General features: G+C 67.1%; 2 protein-coding genes across 3 annotated transcripts; one reads left to right on the forward strand and one right to left on the reverse strand.

The window, feature by feature from the left end:
- Window positions 1–299: 299 nt before the first annotated feature.
- BACE1 (beta-secretase 1) lies at window positions 300–9,765 on the forward strand. Its single transcript, XM_082330679.1, has 9 exons — window positions 300–564; window positions 3,999–4,087; window positions 4,566–4,782; window positions 5,078–5,215; window positions 5,310–5,444; window positions 5,580–5,681; window positions 5,815–5,964; window positions 6,111–6,282; window positions 6,383–9,765. The coding sequence occupies exons 1-9, from the start codon at window positions 319–321 to the stop codon at window positions 6,622–6,624; spliced, it is 1,491 nt and encodes a 496-aa protein (XP_082186805.1). The 5' UTR covers window positions 300–318; the 3' UTR covers window positions 6,625–9,765.
- Window positions 9,766–9,772: 7 nt separating this feature from the next.
- Window positions 9,773–18,260, reverse strand: RNF214 (ring finger protein 214). 2 transcript variants are annotated; one of them, XM_082330677.1, is made up of 15 exons: window positions 18,160–18,260; window positions 17,843–18,068; window positions 17,566–17,625; window positions 17,057–17,197; window positions 16,458–16,597; window positions 15,393–15,461; window positions 14,478–14,574; window positions 14,108–14,196; window positions 13,543–13,645; window positions 12,988–13,086; window positions 12,255–12,631; window positions 11,553–11,688; window positions 11,182–11,289; window positions 10,705–10,800; window positions 9,773–10,011 (listed from the first exon to the last, which is right to left on the reverse strand). In XM_082330677.1, the coding sequence occupies exons 1-15, from the start codon at window positions 18,237–18,239 to the stop codon at window positions 9,946–9,948; spliced, it is 1,887 nt and encodes a 628-aa protein (XP_082186803.1). In that variant the 5' UTR covers window positions 18,240–18,260; the 3' UTR covers window positions 9,773–9,945. The 2 variants fall into 2 exon arrangements, with proteins under 2 accessions (XP_082186803.1, XP_082186804.1); XM_082330678.1 differs by having other exon boundaries at window positions 9,774–10,011; window positions 13,543–13,633.
- Window positions 18,261–18,350: the final 90 nt, after the last annotated feature.

Below are 18,350 nucleotides of genomic sequence, written 5' to 3' on the forward strand. Positions count from 1 at the left end.
GCGACGCGTCCGCCGAGCCCGCCGCCCGCCCCGGCCCGGGCCCGCCGCGGCCCCCCCGCCCGCCGCCGCCGCCGGGCCTGGCCCGCGGCCGGGGCCGGGGATCCGCGGCGGGGCCGGGCCGCGCCGGGCCGCGGCCGCAAGCGCTTCCGCCGGCGGGGCGGCGGGCGCGGGCGGGCTTTCCGGGGCGGGGAGCTCCGCGCCGCCATGCCCGCCGCCCCGCTCGGCCCCGGCGCGGCCGCCCGGCCGAGGCGCGGGGCGCTGCGGGCCCGCTAGGGAGGAGCGCTTTCGGGGCGGGGAGCCGCCGGCGGGGCTGCGGCGATGGCTGCCGCCTGGCCCTGGCTGCTGCTCTGGCTGGGGGCGGCCGCCCTGCGCGCCCGCCCGGCCCCGCCGCGCATCCGGCTGCCGCTGCGGGGCGGCGCGGCCCTGCCGCCGGGTCCCCGGGAGCGCCGGGCGCCGGAGGAGGCCGAGCGGGGCGGCAGCTTCGTGGAGATGATCGACAACCTGCGGGGCAAGTCCGGGCAGGGCTACTACGTGGAGATGACGGTGGGCAGCCCCCCGCAGAAGGTAGGCGGCCGCCGAAGGTGACCCCCCTCGCCCGGGGGGCGGCGGGGCCGGTCCCTCCGGAGGCCGAGGTCGCCGGCGGGCGGGGGCCGGCGGGGCGAGCGGGCTGGCGACGCGGCGTGCCCGGCTGCCGGAGCGCCGCGCGGCCCGGGGCCGCCATGTGCGGGCGCGAGGGATGCACGTGGCCGAGCCGCGCTTGGCGCCTCGAGCCGCGCCCGGGCGGGTCCGGGAGAGCTGGCTTTTCTTGGGGACGTCGTGGAGGTCGTCGCCGCGCCGGAGCGGCCGGCGTCACCGGGCTCTGCTCCGGCTTCGTGCCGGCGTCCCCCGTGTCCCGGGAGCCGCGCCGCCCAGCTCAGGCGCGTGGCGCCGTCTGCCCAGGGCGGACCCGCGCCTCCCCTCCTTTACGGGTGGCATCGCGGGGGTTCCCGCTGCCGAATCCTCTTGCGCCAGCAGCGACGCCGGCCCGCGGGGCCGCGGGCGCCGGCTCGGGGCCCGCGTTCCTTCCAGCGCAGCGTGGCCGGGCTCCCGCACGCCTGCCGCCCACCGCGTGGCCTGGCGCTGCCAGGGCTCCCGGCGCCCCGGCGGACTCGGGAAGAAAGGCTGGCTTTGCCCCACGAGCCGGCTCCGTCCCGGGTGCCCGGCACGGCTCCGCACGCCTGGCGGGAGAGAGCGACGCAGGCGAGACGGGCGCCGCGGGCGGGGGCGTAACACCTCCGCCGCGGAAATCGGGTCTCTGGGTCCGGTTTCGCGTTGGCCCTGTGTGCCTGGGATTTATGCTCTGCTCCGGCAGGGTATGTTTGGGGAAAAAAAGGAGGAGATGATTTCTAAAATCTAGTTTTAAATGCGATTTCATCATCTCTTGCCTGGGATCCGCCACGTGTCGCAGCTGCCAGATAATTTCCATGCGAACCACCTGTTCCCAGGCGCTCGTGCGTTTCGGAACCAGTCACCCTTTCGGGCAGCAGCTTCCAGCCTTGGACTCCTTCCAGATGGGAACGCGTGCGTGCGTGTGCGCGCGCGCCGGAGCAAAATCCCTCCAGGCGTCGTAACGGAATTAAAAGATTCGGATGAAAGAGCGTGGCTGGGCACATGCAGGAGATCGGGGAGCGGGGGGATGTTTGTCTGTGGGGGTGCCCGCGTCCTTCTCAAAGGCACGCGTGCGGGCACCCCGCGCTCCCCCGCCGGCCCATCTCCCTCCTCACCTTTCCTTTCACCTTCCTGGTGCCGGCGAGGAAGTTTCTTTATTCTATTTCTTTATTCTATTTCTTTATTCTATTTCTTTATTCTTGTTTCTTTATTCTGATTTTGGCTCTGAGCTGCGCCGCGCTGCGAAGTCACCGCCAGCAGTTAATTGCCCTCGCGCTCTGCGTCCGTTAGCGTTTGGGTACGCTGGCGCCAGGCTCCCCAGGACCGGCCGATTCCTAAACCGGCGGGGAAGAGGGCGGGAGCCGAGCGTCGGGAGCCGGTGCTTCGGGACAGATGGCGAAGGCTCGCGGAGCCGCTGCTTCGCCCGAGGTGCCCGCGGGGGCTGTCACTTCCAGGGAGCGGCGGCCAGGTTTCGGACAGCATCCACGTGTCCTGGCCTCGCCGGCTCACGTGTCGTGTCCTGGCCTGAACCGGCATCCGGGCTGAGTCCCCGCCACTGCCCCCGCTGTCGCTTAGGCACGTAGTCCCCACCAGCCTGGCGGGGATCGGCCGGGCTGGGGCTGCCTGGCCACCGAGGGGGTGCGGGCAGGGCGCGGGTAGCGGCGGCTGGCCTCGCCGCCCCGGCACAACCGCTGCTCTCGGCCGGGCGAGAGCAAAATCCCTCCCTGCCGCCAGTGCCCTCGCCCTGCAGCATCGGCTCAGCAGGTCTTTCTCCAGGGAAACCCGTCTCCTCGGGGTACCCCGGGGATCAGCAGGAATGAGCAGATGGCTCAAACAGCCGCCCTGGGAGCGGCAGAGGCGCAGGTGCCGGGTTGCCAGGGGAAGGTCGGGCTGTGAAGCAGGCGCTGAGCTGGCCCGGCAGCTCTTGGCGCTCGCCCGAAGTCGGAGGGGCGAAGGTGCCGCTCTGATCTTTACCCGTGGCCCATGAAGCCAGCCTGGGGGCGGGGGAGAGCTGCCCCCAGCGCAGCACGGGGCCGCGGGCAGGGTGGCGGGGCTGGGGCAAGGGCTGCCCGGGACGTGCTGCCCGCAGCCGGCCCCCGTCAGCGGGCCAGGGAGAAAACTCCGGCAGCTGCAGCCCAGCGCTTCTGCGATTAGCACAAGCGCATTAACCTCCTTCCTCTCCCCTCTGACTCCACGGATTAAGGGCTGAAGCCCTGGCGTGCCGCTGGCTGGGGCGGTGCTGGCGAAGCACCCCCGGGGCTGGAGGTCAGAGCTCGGCCCGCAGCATGGCCGGGCGCCCCGCGGAGCCCCGCGGAGCCCTGCTCCCAGCCCAGCAATCCCCACCCGCCTGCCCGGGCTCCTCGCGGCGCGGACGGGGCTGCAGGCAGGGTTCGGCTGGGGGCAGGAGCCAGCTAGCCCGCTCCCGGCCCCGCCGGCGGGATGTTTGCCAAGCCCTGCCTGTGAGCTGGTAATCCAGGGCGCAGGCAGAAATGAATCAGGAGCGGAGCTCGGCATACGGATGGCCGATTAGCGGACCCAGCAATCCCTGGCGGCTCGCGTACCATCAGTCCTTCCGACCAGCTTGGCGAGCAAATTAGCTTTCCTGGCAAGGGGAGCCCGGGCACCCCGTCTTGCTGCTGCTCTCTCCGGCCCCGCGACGCCCTGCAGGTGCTCGCCGAATCCTGCCTGCGGATTCAGGCAGCGGGCGCAGGGGCCGAGGCCGGGCAGCGCTGAGAGGAGAGCTCTGTTTGCACGGTGCCGGACAATGTTTGCTTTTCGTGCAACACCCTGACGCCGCTGACTCCGGCTCCACCACTGCGTCCTCTCGCGCGGCGTCTCTGAGCTGTCCCCGGGCACGGCGAAAGAGGGCCCCTGCTCAGCCCGGGGCTCGGCGCTGCTGCGCGGCGTCCGTCCTGCCTCCCGGGCCCCTCCGGCCGCCACAGGCACCAGGGCAGCCTCCCTGCCCTGCCTCTGCCTGTGCCTCTGCCGCTGCCAGGGCAGAGGGCCCTTCGTGCCCGCGTAGGGTGGGCTGAGCCCCGCCGGCGCCGGGCAGCAGCGCACAGGGCTGTGCCGGGGAGCCCGAGCCCGCGGTGGGGCTGGCAAAGAGCCCGGCTGCCGGGCAGGGGCGAGCGGGGCGCCCCGGCCCCGGTCGGGAGGGCAGAGCCAGGCTGGCTGCCCAGGCGGGACCCAGGGCCGTGGCCGCCCGGGAGGCACACGCTACCGCAGCCGCCGCGTGCCACGCGTGGGGCCGGGAGAGCGTCGCTCGCCTGCGGTGCCAGGCAGAGCCGGGCGGGTGGTAGGGCAGGCTCCCGCTGCAGTCCCGAGCCTCCCTCTCTCTCTCCCTTCTCCAGCTGAATATCCTGGTGGACACAGGGAGCAGTAACTTCGCGGTGGGAGCTGCGCCTCACCCCTTCCTCCGGAGATACTACCAGCGGCAGCTGTGAGTATGCGGGGGGCCGCAGAGAGCACAGCCTCCGCTGCTTGTGCCCGCGACGCAGCCCCGGCCCCACGGAGGCGCGCTCTCCCGTCTTGCTGGGGGTCCAGCCAGACCCAGCCTCCGGGGTCCGGAGGAGGAGGGAGCCCTCAGCCCCTGCCCACCCTCCCAGAACATTTAAGAGGGTGTCTGGGCCGCCGGCCGCTGCGCCCAGCGATCGACAGCTGGGCTCGTCCCCCGCACGCCCCGTGGCAGCCTTGGCCCGGGCTGCAAGGAGCCGTCCTGGAGCTTCACCGACCCACGGCGGGGCTCCCCGACAGCCGCGCGTGCGGAGAAACGCGCGGTCCTCGCCCGGCCGCACCGGTCTGCGGGACAGGCACGCCTCTGCGCTTGCCAATGCTCGGCTACGCGGGCACGCACTCCCGCCGTCTCCCAGCATGCGGCCCCCCCCCAATCTCACTCTGGCTCTTGGACGCCGTTGCAGGTCCAGCACCTACCGCGACCTGCGGAAGGGTGTCTACGTGCCCTACACCCAGGGTAAGTGGGAAGGGGAACTGGGCACCGACCTCGTCACCATCCCCCACGGCCCCAACGTCACTGTCAGAGCCAACATCGCCGCCATCACCGAGTCGGACAAATTCTTCATCAACGGCTCCAACTGGGAGGGGATCCTGGGGCTGGCCTACGCCGAGATCGCCCGGGTGAGTCCTGGCTCGCAGCCGGCCGGGCCCCAGCTCTGCCTGGCCCCGCCGGCAGGCGCGGGCACCCCGTCCCAGCAGGGTTCGGTTGCCTCTTTCCTCGGCTCTACTCGGTCCCCCGGGGCCCCGCTCGCGGCTGTGCCGGTGACCTTGAGCCCCGCTCCAACAGCGGGCAGAGCCGGGACCCCTGGGGGCGCAGCGGTCCCGGCGAGGGGAGCCCCCCTGGGCGCGGAGAGCCCCTGGGGAAGGGAATCTGCGGGCGCATCCCTGACCTGCCTCTGCTTTCTCCTCCCACCAGCCCGACGACAGCCTGGAGCCCTTCTTTGACTCCCTGGTGAAGCAGACCCGGGTGCCCAACATCTTCTCCCTCCAGCTCTGCGGGGCAGGCTTCTCGCCCAACGAGACGGAGGCCCTGGCGTCGGTGGGGGGCAGCATGGTGAGTGCTCTGGGCCGGCGGGGCTGCCGCGGGGGGCGCGCCCCGGCCGGAGCTGGCAGCACGTGGCGGCAGCGCCTTGCTGTCTCTGCTGCAGATCATCGGTGGCATCGACCGCTCGCTGTACGTGGGTGACATCTGGTACACGCCCATCCGGAAGGAGTGGTACTACGAGGTCATCATCGTCAAGCTGGAGGTCAACGGGCAGGACCTGAACATGGACTGCAAAGAGGTGAGGGGGCAGCTGCCCTCCGGGGCGCCGCGCCGGCGCTGCCGCTGGAGGCGTCCGCCTTCGATCCGAGGGGCATCGGGCGGGGAGCGGGGCTGGGGTCCTGCGCCCGCCTCACTCCTCCTCTTCTGCCCCCAGTACAACTACGACAAGAGTATCGTGGACAGCGGCACCACCAACCTCAGGCTGCCAAAGAAGGTGTTTGAGGCTGCGGTGAAATCCATCAAAACGGCTTCTTCGGTCAGTGGAACCCACCCCTCCCGCGGTGGGCGCGTCCGCGGGGCTGCGGGCAGTGGGGCTGCCCGTCACCCGCCTGAGCCGCTCTGCTGCCTGCCCGGCGCGGCCTCGCTCACCTCCCCTTTCCCTCTGGCAGACGGAGAAGTTCCCGGATGGCTTCTGGCTGGGGGAGCAGCTGGTTTGCTGGCAGGTCGGCACCACCCCCTGGCACATCTTCCCGGTCCTCTCCCTCTACCTGATGGGGGAGGCCACCAACCAGTCCTTCCGGATCACCATCCTGCCCCAGGTGAGCGTGGCCCGGCCAGACCCTGCCCGCTGCCGAGCTGGAGAGCGGGCTGGAGCTGGTCGCGTGGGCAGGACCGTGCCGGGCGGGCACCGCCGCCCGCCCCGGGGAGCTCTGCCCCGGCCCCGACGGCGCCTCTCCTCCCGCAGCAATACCTGCGCCCGGTGGAGGACGTGGCCACCTCTCAGGACGACTGCTACAAGTTCGCCATCTCCCAGTCCTCCACAGGCACCGTCATGGGCGCCGTTATCATGGAGGGCTTCTACGTGGTCTTCGACCGCGCCCGCAAGCGTATCGGCTTCGCCGTCAGCGCCTGCCACGGTGAGGGCTGGGCCCGGAGGGAGGGAGAGGCGGAGGGGACGGGGACGCGGACGCGCAGCGGTAGCGCGGTGGCCAGAGCCCTGCCTCCTCCCGCCCGCAGTGCACGACGAGTTTCGGACGGCCGCAGTGGAGGGGCCCTACCTGCACTCCAACATGGAGGACTGCGGCTACAACATCCCGCAGACGGACGAGTCCACCCTGATGACCATCGCCTACGTCATGGCAGCCATCTGCGCCCTCTTCATGCTGCCCCTCTGCCTCATGGTGTTCCAGTGGCGCTGCTTCCACTGCCTGCGGCGGGACCACGACGACTTCGCCGACGACATATCCTTGCTGAAGTGACGGCGCAGCGCGGGGGCAGCCCCGGGGGCCGCAGGTGAGGCAGCAGGGCAGGGAGAGGTAGGTCCTTCCTCCAGGGGCCGGCGCGTGGAGGCAGGGCGGCAGCGCGGGGAGCTCAGACCCTCAGCCCAGGCCCTCCTGGCCCTGGGGGACTCGGTGCCCGGCGGGGCCGGCGGGCCGGCAGCAGCCGTGGCAGCCCCAGGCCTGGGCTGCGTTCGGCTGGGACCCACAGAAAGAGCGTAGGCAGCCGGGGAGGGGGGCGAGAGTGCGGCAACCCCGTCCTGGGGGCTGGGGGCAGCTTCTCTGCTCCAGCACCAGGATGGGCCGGGCCGTCCCAAGCTCTCCTGCCCGGCCCCGCCGAGCTTGGCGGCATCACGCTGCTGAGCCGTCCCCTGCCTGTCCCCCGGCTCCGTCCCCGTGCAGCTGCCCGTCTCAGCCCGCTCCGCCGGGAAGCCGCCGGCTCCGTGTAGGGAGCTGCGCCTGCGTGCGCGCCGCGGCCGTGCCTTCCCCGTGCGGCTCCCTGCCCGGCACGCCTGCCCGAGCTGGACTCCAGAGTTCACGTCCCCGGAGCCTCCCGTCCCCAGCCCTGGGCTTTTCGGAGACAGCCAGGCAGGGCCGGCCTGGGGCTGCCCGGACAGGAGCAGCCGGAGGCAGGGGTTTCCCTCCCGTCCGCCCGCTCCCCCGTCCGCCGCTCGCTCTACCGTTTCCCCAAACTGCCCTTGGGCTGCCGCCGGCCCCAGGACTCCCTGCGCCCACCCTGCCCTCCCGGCCGCCTCCCGGGACAGGCAGGAGCAGGCACCCATCCTCTCCCACCCCGCTTTTGCTCGCCACATGCCCTTTGGGGACGGGAAGCTGCCTCCCCTCCCTTCCAGCAGCGGAGAAGCCGGCGGCTGCTGCCCTCCTGCCCGGGGAAAGCAGCCTCCCGGCCTCGGACGCGGGCTGCGCGGGGAGGGAAGGAGGCGGCGTCCCCACCAGCGCCGCGCAGCCTGCCGCGCGCAGAAACCGCGTGCCGGGAGAGAGCGAAGCACCCGACGCTGGCCGCTCCCCAGCCCGCCCGCCCGATCGAAAGCCATAGGGGAGCCAGCGCCGGGCTCGGCCGACCCCCGCCCACGACCCCTGCCCTGCCCCACCGCCGGCGCGGCCCTCGGCGCCGGGCACCGCGCCTCCGCTCCTCTCCGCCCGCTCCGCGAGTCCGCGCGCCCTGGCTGGGCCCCGGCGCCCGCTCCCGAGGCGCGAGACGCCCTGGCAGCCTGGGGACGGGCGGCGGCTGCCAGGACTGCAGCGTTTCTTGTTTTTTAAACACATGGTTGTATTTATTTCTTTTTTTTTTAAAAAATGCGAGTCACCGGTAGTGCAGCTGCGCAGAATCAGAGCGTGTATATAGCAGGTCCCACGCCACACGCGGGTGTACAAATAACGGTCGCTTCTCACCTGTACAATATATACATATATCTATATTTTTAATTCTAGCGCTGAAAGCCACTGTTCCAAACCCCACGGTAGGGGGTTTGGCCCTGTTTTGTTTTGGGTTTTTTTAAATGTTTTTAGCCCCCTGCTCGGCCCCGGGGCCTTGGCCAGGGCTTGCCCAGCAGCGGCGCGCTCGGGTGGGCGCTCTTCACGGATGCGGGGGTCCGAGTCGGCTTCGGCGACGGAGGGACGCGGGAGGGCAGGGCCGGAGCGCGCACCGCGGTGGTTCGCGAGCCGAAAGGACACCGAGCGCAGGAGGCACTCCTGTCCTCATCGCGTTCGTACAGCAAAGGGAGGATCTCCCAGGATTTTCCAAGCCTCCCCTGCTCCCCGCCCGCCGCAGCTCGCCCTGCGCCGGGGAGCGGGGGCCGCTGCCTGGCTCCCTTCCCCGGGCAGGCGCCCTTTAGCTTGCAGGCAGTCGATAACGCCGTATTCCCTTGCTTCTCTGCCTCCGAGCCGGACGGGAAAGCGCTTTGCTTTAAACACCGAGATTCGCTAACGAAAAGGCAGCGCCCCTCCCTGAGCAACAGCGGAGGCAGGCGCGAGAGCCGAGCCCCCGGCTCGCTGGGGCCGGAGCCCTGCGGGTCTGCGGGAATCACCGCGCACGAAGCTTGTTCAGTAAATCCTGCAGTTACCCATTTCTTTGAAAAAAGCAGCGAGGGAGCCGCGCGCGAGGCAGGAGGAGGAAGCGCAGGCAGCGTAGGAGAGGGGAGCCAGCCCTCGCGCTGGCACCGCCGCGGTGGCCCGCGACACGCACCCCGAAACCCTCCCTAGCGCGCGCGCAAGTAGCGCCCAGTTCCCTTGCTCCGAAATGGCGAGCGTCCGGCGATCCCGCTCCGGCGCAAGGGCAGGGCGCGCGCAGACCTCCGCACCCTCGTGCCTGCCCCGGACCCCCCCAGGACCCCCCAGCCTCCGCTGTGGCCCGCTGCCTTAAAACGCGCTGGCAAGCGTGCGCGTGGAAAGATTCGGACGGCGGCCAAATTGAGGCGTGCTGCGCCCAGGCACCGACCAGCCCCGAGGCGTAGGTGCCTCGAGCAGCGCCGGATTTGCGCCGCAGGCTGCAGATGGGAGGGGGGAACTTCTACAGAGGAAGCGCAAGATTTTAAGCGGTGCCGAGCACCTCGTAATCCCACCGAAATCCGTGGAGAAGGGGTCGGTGCGTCAGCCCCTGCTCTAGGAGAGAGCGCAGGAGAGGGGAAGCCGGGAACCGCGACGGTTTGGCAATCCGGAGCTGCAGCGCTGCCGCATCCGAGCGCTCCCTCCCCAGGGCCGGGTTACGGTGGGAACGCCGGGCACAGGCGTGCGCGGAGCTCGGCCCCGCGGGAGGGGGACGGGGATGGTTACCGCCGGCTGTGGCTGTAGGCTCCGGTACTCTGTAACCTATTGTCTGTGTAAGAACAATGAATGTTAACACGGTAAATTATTATTACATTAAAAAAAGCCCACCAAAAAAACCGCTCTTCCTCTGCAACCTGTTCATTGCGAAGAGGGGAACTACCGGCCCGCCGGGGCGGCCCGCCGAGCGGAGCGGGTCGCGGCAAGCGCGGAGCCGCTGGGAGCGAAGCGGGAAGAGGGAGCTGCAGCAGCCGCGGGCAGCTCGCGCCTCGCCGCTGGCTCGGAAGGAAGGCAGCGAGGCTGCGAGCTGGGAAATAAGGAGCGGCGCCAAGTCACTGCATAATATACACACTTTATTTATGAATTTGTATGTATACAGACTTTCTATACACACATTACCTATATAATAAAAATGTACATGTGTATACATGGTCATATAAATATAGAACTGTAGAAATCTTAGAACTGATCCTGTCTATTCACAGCAGCTCCTCCCGTGGGACCGCTTTGTTCGAGTCGCCGTCATTTGAGACTTGGGCAGAAGGGGCAAGTGTCATTTGTGTTGGTTTGCGCCCAGAATTTGATGCACTGGAAGAGAGAGAATTGGTCAAGAGCCACTGGCCCCACCGAAAGGCGCTGCGAACAGCGTGGCACTACTTCTCCGCAACGGTGCTGGCGAGGGCGCTCATTTTAAGGGACGGTCTCTTTTGCTCCTTCGAGACAGCCTCCACCAAAAGGCCGCCTTGCGGAGGGAGCCCTCTTCAACCTAGCAGGATCATCAGCCCCTCCTCAACACCTGGTTTTCCATTTCCTCGGAGCTGCCGGAGGCCCCAGAGCCATGGGGACGAGGGGTTTGCCCACGCAGGCGAGCCACTGCCAGCACGGCGGGATGAGAAGTCTCCTCCTCTTCCCACGAGCGCCCGCCAAGAGCGGGCAACGGTGGCGGCCCTCTCCACCGCCCCGTGTTCTAGATCCTCCCAGGCTGTCCGGCTCCGGGAAGGCAAACGGCCAGGATCTAACCCTCCTAGCGACGAGCACAGCCTCGGGGGCAGGAGTAAGGACAGCCACCACCGAAGGGGCACACAGGGTGGCCCAGCTGAGCGTGCGGAAAGGGGGGGTGACGGGACGCAGAGAAGTTGCTGATGGATCCCACCCTTCTCCTGGCAAGATCTCGGGACAACGGGGACTCCCTACGCGTGCCCGGGGCCCCTGGGAGGGAATCGGCACCGGGAACCGTTAGGAGGAAGCCAAGAGCAGCAGACGGCGGGGAAGCGCACTCACCTCCTTGTGCAGCACGTGCGAGCAGGCCATGGGGTGAAGGTCACCGGGCTGCACGAGCTTCTGGCACATGAGACACAGCTTGCAGGCAGCCGGGCTCTGGGGCGAGCAGCGGGGGAAGAGAAAGGAGACGGGCAGGGAAGTCAGACACCCCAGCTCAGGTCACGTATTCCACGTTCCAGCTGCTCCTCCTGCCTGCTGCAGCCAGGGGCCACAGTTTGCCCAATTCCTCCCTCCGCACGCAGCCACCACCCGACGTCGGAGCCTCCGGCGCCTCTCTGGCGGCCGCTCCCCTCCTCCCCAACGTGAAGCGCAAAGGATCCGTGCCCCCAGCCCTTCCCTTCTGTCTCACCCGCCCGAGCAGCCGTGTGAGGAGAGCGGTCCCAGCTTCACCAGCTCATCCTTTCGGCCACCTCTCAAGGGGCTCCCTCCCTCCCTCCCTCCGCTTTCCCTGGGGATGGCGAAGCCAAAAACTCTTACGTGTGACGCTGTTCCAGGGTAAGCCACCTGGGCGGGGGGCAGGAACATGGGCGTGCTGATCTGAGGCAGCGGAGCGGAGAACATGGGGGCCCTGATTCGCCCGAGAGGCTGCAGCAAGGCAAGCGAGGCCCGTCAGAAAAGCCCAGAAGGAAAGGAGGGCCGAGTCGCCCCAAGTCACCTCGGGGAAAACCGCTCCCCAGAAACCCCAGGGGACACGCCTGGCGCACAGCCCGAGCTCCGCGCGGTCCCGGCAGCGGGCCCCGCGCGGCTCAGTCCGCAGGGAACCAGGGAGCAGGCACGGCTTCTCGCTGCTGCCCGGGCTCCCCGTCCCGGCGGCTCCCCTTCCCAGCAGCCCCCCGCCGCTCTCCCACCTGAGCCCCGGCCGCCGCCCGCTCCTGCTGCTCCGCCAGCTTGGCTGCCACCAGCTGGTTCAGCTCCTCCATGGTCAGGCCCGCCATGGTCCTCCGAGCGGTCTTGATCTGCTGCAGTATGTTGGTGAGCTGGGCCCTGCAGGGACGGCAGCCTGCTAAGAGCTCCCAGCCACCGCCAGCGAGCCGAGCGGCCCCGCCAACGGGGACCCTCCGCCAAGGCCCCGCCACGCTGCTCCAGGCGAGCCAGGCACCCCAGCCCTGCGGGAAGCCCTTATCGCGGCGAAGGAGCGCCTGCTCTCAACCGTCAAAATGAGGCGAATCGCACGCTGAGCGAGCTCCTGTCCCCAAAGCGCTGGGGAAAGAGTGGGAAGCCCCAGCTGGAGCCAGAGCGCGCCCTGTCGCGCAGCCAGGACGTGGCACGGCGGGGGCTGAAGGACTCGCCCGAGGCAGTGCCGCGTGGAGGGTGCTCTCGGCCGTGCTCGGGTGCCACCGCTGCCCTTTAGACAGAGCCCCAAATGTTTCTCACTCTCGGTGCTACGGCAAACCCGACAGAGAGCACCCGGCCGCTGCTCCCGGCCTTCAGGCTTCCCCCGCCGCCTCCAGACCCCGCAAGCGCCCAGCGGAGCTCCGCTTCCCCTGGCCCCGGCGCACCGCCCGCAGGCAGGCCTTCGCTCTCCGGGAAGGGCGACGCCAGGCACTTACTTGTTGCACTGCGGAAACCGAGTCAACAGCTTCTCCAGCAGCTTTTCCAGCTTATCGGCCGGCTGCGGCCTGTGAAACTCCGGAGTGACGTTAACTCCTCCCAGGCCTGGCGGAGGAGGGATGGAGGCAGCGGGAGTCATGTGAGGGCTGTGCGTGCCAATAAGCGATGCCACTACGGGGCTGTTTCTTCCCTGGGAAGCAGGCAGCGGCGGGGAAGGCTGGTTGGGCCTGGAGATCGCAGGGTTCAGGAGAGGGAAGGAGAGCGCCCGAGGATCAGCACTCGGCATGACCATGGGAACGGGAACTGGTCCGATGGGGAACGGGAGCCTGGGCGTAAGGGATGGGTTGGGCTGGAATGCCGTCAGCATGAAATCTGTCTGAGAAAGAAAAACGAGGGGAGAAGGGAAGGCTGGTTAGAATAAGCCCGTCTGAAAGCAGAGCCGCGCGCCTCCCTCCCCAGCCAGCCGGGAGCGGGCCGAACCGCCGGCGCTGGCGGCTGTACTCCTCGCGGCAAGGGCAAGAGACCCTTCCCCTCCTCGCCAGGGAGGGCGGGTGAGCCTCAACACAGAGGGGGCAAGCGCAGGACTGCGGAAAACGCAAGCCACGCCGCCTCCGTCCGGGCGGACGGCGCAGGCGGTGCCAGTTCGGGGCCGGCGGGCGGGCTGTCCCCGGAGTCCCGCAGCAGCTTCCCAGCAGGGAAAGCCTGCGCTTGTGCGGCCGGAGAGGCACTCACTTCTGAGGGAGGAGGTGGCAGCGTCGGGGTGGGGATCTGCGGGAGGCTGCTCAGCTTTGTGCCGTTTCTCACCATCTGAATGTGGTCGTTGAACTGATCCTGGCAGAGAAGATAGAAAACGGACGCATTTATCAAAGCCTCTGCCCGAGGAAGTTTTGGGCACTGCGTGCCTAGAACAGGCAGATTCCCCTGCCCGGGCGGAGCATCCTCAGCCCCGGCACGGTTGCAGGCCCTCACAAGGACACGGTTTGGTTCCACGGGAGTCAAGGGAAGGAAAAAGGAGCCAGAGGGAGAAGCAGAATAACCGCCTCGGCGATGAGGCCAACACGCTGCTTTCACATCCACGTGGCTGATCCGCACACACAGGCCCGAAGAGGCAGGCAGAAGATCTCTGCGGCTGCTCGCGGAGGCAGGCGGACTGCGCCGTGCTTTGGGGCGCGCAGCTTTTTCTGCGTCTGGGTCCTCTCCCAAAGAGGGTTGAAACTAAGCAGGCAAAGCAGCGCCAACGCGAAGAGCCGTCGCCGTTAGGCTGGGAGCCGTTCGGCAGGAACTCACTCGGACGCTTTCCTTGGTCATTCGTATCCTGTTCAGCCTCATCTCCCACTCCTGCTTTGGCCTCATCGTCTCCAGCGTGGGCGGCGCAGACCTGCAAGCGCAACTGAACTTTCCCACTTGCAACTGCGCTCTCACTGGCAGCAAAAGCGGGAGCAACCACCGCCCCGCACCCTCCTGCCTTCCCCCATCAGGGCTCCCCTCCTCCGGCTGGGCGGGGAGAAGGGCTCGCACCCAGGCGAGAAACCCCGCGAGAGGAGAGCGCGCGCGGTGCTTCCAGAGCCCGGACCGCTCTGGCGGGCAGAGACACGGACACCGCAGGCAACGCCGCGCCGGCAGCGCTCTGCCAAGAGCGGGGCACAGGTTCGGCAGATGAACGGTGAAGGGAATAAGCGCAGCTCTGCGTACCCTCGTTTTGTGACGTTACCGAATCACGCGATTTTGATAAGAAAGCCACGGGAAACCTCCAACTACTTCAGTCAAACCTCCAGTGCAAGGAGAGGAAGAGGAGACGGGTCCCTCGGGACCCCCGCGTTACCCTGCCGCTTCTGAGACTACACGGACTTACTTGAGGTAGGTGAGGTGTAGCTCCGCTTCTTTTTCTGCTTCTTCGAGTTTCAACACCAGCAGCTCCTTCCGGCTCTCCAGGGACAGGATCTAGCGGAGAGAGGCCCCAGGCGAAGGGCAGCTTTTGTACTCCCTTGTTTCTTGCCACCAGACTGCGACTGTGATCTCTTCGCTAAGCACCACGCTAAGTTAGTTAGGCCCGACTAACGTTTACTGCACTGATCTTTGCTCATCCCTTCTCTTGTCCCACGGAGAGGGGGACTTAGCCTCATCCTCAACTGCTCCTACCGCCACGTAATCATCCATTACGACCTGGAATCTTAGAAAGACTCTTCAACAACTGCTTTGCAGGTAAGAAATCACCTACTAACCTCTGCTTTCCAGGCCCGCTCTGTCTCCTCGAGAATGTTCCTGTTGATCTCATTGTGCTGGTTCTTCAGCTTATCTAGCTCCATCTCCCACAGCTGCCTGCAGGCAGAGACAGAAGGAGTCGGCTTAGGCTTAGGCGCTGGAACGGCGTGGAACAGCTGACAAACTCCCACAAAACCCATCGATCCCGGTAGCTCTGGGTGGGGTGAAACCGTGGAAGACCGACAGCTTCCAGACCGCGACACCAGCCGCGCTTCCCAAGGCCGCGTGAGTCGCCGTCCCGAGAACGAGCTGTTCCAAAGCACGCGAGCGACCGGCACCCAAAGCCGCTGGGCAAAACGGGGAGAGGGGAATTCCCCTCGGCAAAATTCAGTCCGACTCCAGGGAAAGGTGCGCAGGGCTGAACCGGGAACAGAACCGAACCAGCACACAGAACTAAGCCGTTCTGATCCTGGAGAAGTTTAAAGCGGGCCCCTTCCACCTGTGTCGCGTGAGCGTCTGTGCCCGGATCTGGAGCTTCTCCGCCCAGCTTTAAAATACCCGAGCGCGCCAGAGTTTCGAGTAGTCGGGCAGCTGCGGGGAACAGAGAAATAGCTCTGCCCTAATTCTGGGTAATCAGAGGCAGCAGTGACAAGCCGAGTCAATCCACTGACCATGAACTCTAACCTTATGGGATCTTTATGTCACAAGTACCTACGAGCCTGCTCGTGACCAGGATCAAAGAGGATTTAACCCAGAGACCGGGGGCGCCGGCCTGCTGGAAGAGGCGGTAAAGCCTTCAGAGCGCGCAACTGGACAGCGCCGTTCGGCCGCTCTCGCTAGCCCACCCCAGCAGGAGCATCAGATTCACGCCAAGGACGGGAGGGAAAAGAGAGTTCAACCAACAGCATTAATCCGGTGACAGACGAGAGCCTTACTTTTCATCGGACTGCTCTGCGATCAGAGAAGCAATCTTGTTTTCCTTCTCCTCCTGCTCTTTCAGCAACCTGCACCGGAGAAAAAGGACAGATGGAGTCACCCGCTGCGGAGGCGTTATCGCCCAGCCGCGAACGCCGCGGTCCCGCGTTCAGTCGACGCCGGCGCAGCTGCGCGCCCGCCGTAACAACGCACCCTGAAGACCGCACCATGCAATAAACGTTGGAGAGCGAGCGCTAACATCCTCCCGGGCAAGAATCTTGCTGTATCACGGTACTGCCCGAAGGCTGTGGCACAGAACCAGCGTCCCCCACCGGGCGCTGGGCTGCTCTGACGCGACGTGTGCTTCGCAACCGTTCCCTCAGGGGGAAACAGGGGCCGAGCACTCGGAACCTTTACGAACGGAGCTTTTTCCAAAACCATCACCGAGTCCTCAGAATAAAAACCACTCACACCTCTGCGACGTGACAGAACGGCTCCGGGAAAGTGCAAATTCGCCACCCAAAGGAACCTTCACGAGCAACTCGCATCTCGCCTGCGTTAGACCCACCCCGAATCCCCTGAGACTCTTGGCAGAGCGCGCGGCCCGCCTTACAGCACAGCCCGACGGCAGCGGTCCGCCCTTCGAACCGTTGGGTGCGAGGCACAGTCAAGCAGCCCACCGAGACGGGAAATTTTGAGGAGAATAACTAGGAAAGGGCCGACGAGAGCCTGCCCCAGCACTGCCGCCTCCTGCGGGAAGGCTCCGGATTCCGAAAGCCGGGAGCACGCAGAGCTGAGCTGCGCGTCACCCCTGCCACGCGCTGCCCACGCGGACGCCCAACGGGCACAGCGATAACCCGCTGCCCCGAAATTCATCTTGAGACCTTCTGTAAAGAAAAGCGGCTCTGGCTGCAGGAGACGCATTCAAAACCGTACAGGTCTGTCCTAAACTGCTCGCCAAAATACTCGCTGCTTCCAAAAAGTTCAAAGCGATCCTCTTTTGCTTACGCACCTGCGCATCGGGGTCAGGCCACACCTTTCCTCCGAAAAAACCCCCACCCCTACTTGCTTTTCCATACTGATACCTTCTGCCTTTCTCACAGAGCTTCTCAATTTCTGCTTTCAGATCCTGCTCTTTCTGCAGGAATTCTTTCTTTTCTTTCTCCATCTTCTTCTTCGTCTCTTCTCGCTTGATCGTAACATCCTGAATGGCTTTCAGGATCTCCTAGAGCAAAACAAGCATCGCGCAAATAAAGAGCAAAATTCCCAAGTAGTGGGTTTGGTTTTAAAGCCGTCGTTAATTTAGATCAATTGAAGAGAGATTACGCGCGCCATCAAAATCTTTCTTTTTCGTAGATGCAGACAAGATACGTGGCACTTGTCATGAGGAAACCCAGGAGACGGACAGACAGACGGTCTAAACCGCAGGTTCTCCCGTCTCTTTAGAAGGACTTTAAGGGGCACTGAGCTGCTCAGCACGCCGATTCGGGCAGGGGAGTCCTTAGCGCTGTAAAACAGCGCAGCACGCACGAGAAGCGGCCAACGCGGCGTGGCACTGCCGTTGCTCGCGGCCTGCCTCGCGCCCCGCTCTGCCCCTCCGCACGAGGCCGAAGCAGCCCTCCTCAATCGCGCAAGCGGCAGCGCTACCGGGCGGGTTACGGAAAAGGAGGGCTGCGCCAGATACCTGGTGGTTCTTCATCTCTTCTTCCCTCCGCTGCTGGAGCTGCTTGAGCTGCACCTGCAGCTGATTCTCCACTTGCCTCTGCTTGTCCAACACCTCCTGGTAGCGCTCCTTCAACAAAGCCCTCTCGGACATCATTTTGTCCTGCAGCGGAGAGCGGAAATTTAGGGAGAACCTTCCCCTTCCCCTTCCCTCACGCGGAAGAGAGCGCGGAGAGGGGCAGGAAAGCTCCGCCGTGTCCGGGAGCCCAGCAGGCGCGGCTGTCAGGAACCACGGCCAAACGGCTCCCATCTTTCCGAGCTCAGGCTCTCTCGGTGAGAGCAGATGAGGGGAGGCGCTGCCTGCAGCTGCAGCTAGCGCTGCGTTTCCTCCTTTACTTAAGAACTTAAGAACGCCAAGGCTGGTATGTACACGAGAACAAACAGCCCGCGGGAAGAGCAGCGCTCCGGCTCCTTTGCCCGGGGAACGGGAGCGGCAGAGCCCGGACCCGATCGCGGGGCTTCGATACCCACCAAGTTCTTCTCGATGTCCTGATCCGTGTTGACGTCCATATCGGCCGTCTTGAAGTCAGTCTGCAGAGGGAGACGGCTGCTGTCAGCCCCCCGTCCGGGAGAAACACTGCCCGCGCCAGGTTCTGGCTGCTCTTAACCAACCCTCGTCTCGTTCTTTCACTTCAAAGCCGGCCAAAGCGCCCGCGCCCGCCCCCCCCGGGTCGGAAGCGCCCGTGGGGACCCCCGCCCTGCTCGCCCCAAGCCCCGACCTCCCCCCGGCCCCGGCCCCGGCCCCCACCTGCACCGCGATGTTCTGCGACGGCCTGGCGGGGGCCGCCTCCGCGTCGGGCTCCTCCTCCGCCGCCGCCGCCGCCCCGCCGCTCTGCCCCCCGGCCTCCGGGCCGCCGGGGCCGGGCTCCCCCTCGCCGCCGGGCGCCGCCGGGGCTTGGCCGGGGGCGGCCGCGGGCTCCGCTTCTCCCGGCGCCGCCTCGCTGGGGCTCTCCGGGGCGGAGAGGCCGCTGCCGCTGCGCGAAACAAACAGCCCGGTCGGTCGCATCGCTCCGCCCGCCCCGGCCCCGCTCCCGCTCCAGGCCCCGGCCCGCCGGGCCTACCTACCTGCCGGGCGGCGCGGCGGGGCCGGGCTCGCAGAGGCGCGGCGGGGCCGGGCCGTCGGCCTGCGCCTGCTCCAGCGCCATGGGGCCGGCGGGCTGCGGGGCTGGGCGGGCCCGGGGCTGGGCGGGCCCGGCGCGGCGCGGCCCGGAGCGGAGCGGAGCCCAGCGGCACGGCCCGCGCCCCCGCCGCCCCGC

This window comes from Platalea leucorodia (assembly GCF_965183815.1).
Source record: "Platalea leucorodia genome assembly, chromosome: 20".
NCBI lineage: Eukaryota > Metazoa > Chordata > Aves > Pelecaniformes > Threskiornithidae > Platalea > Platalea leucorodia.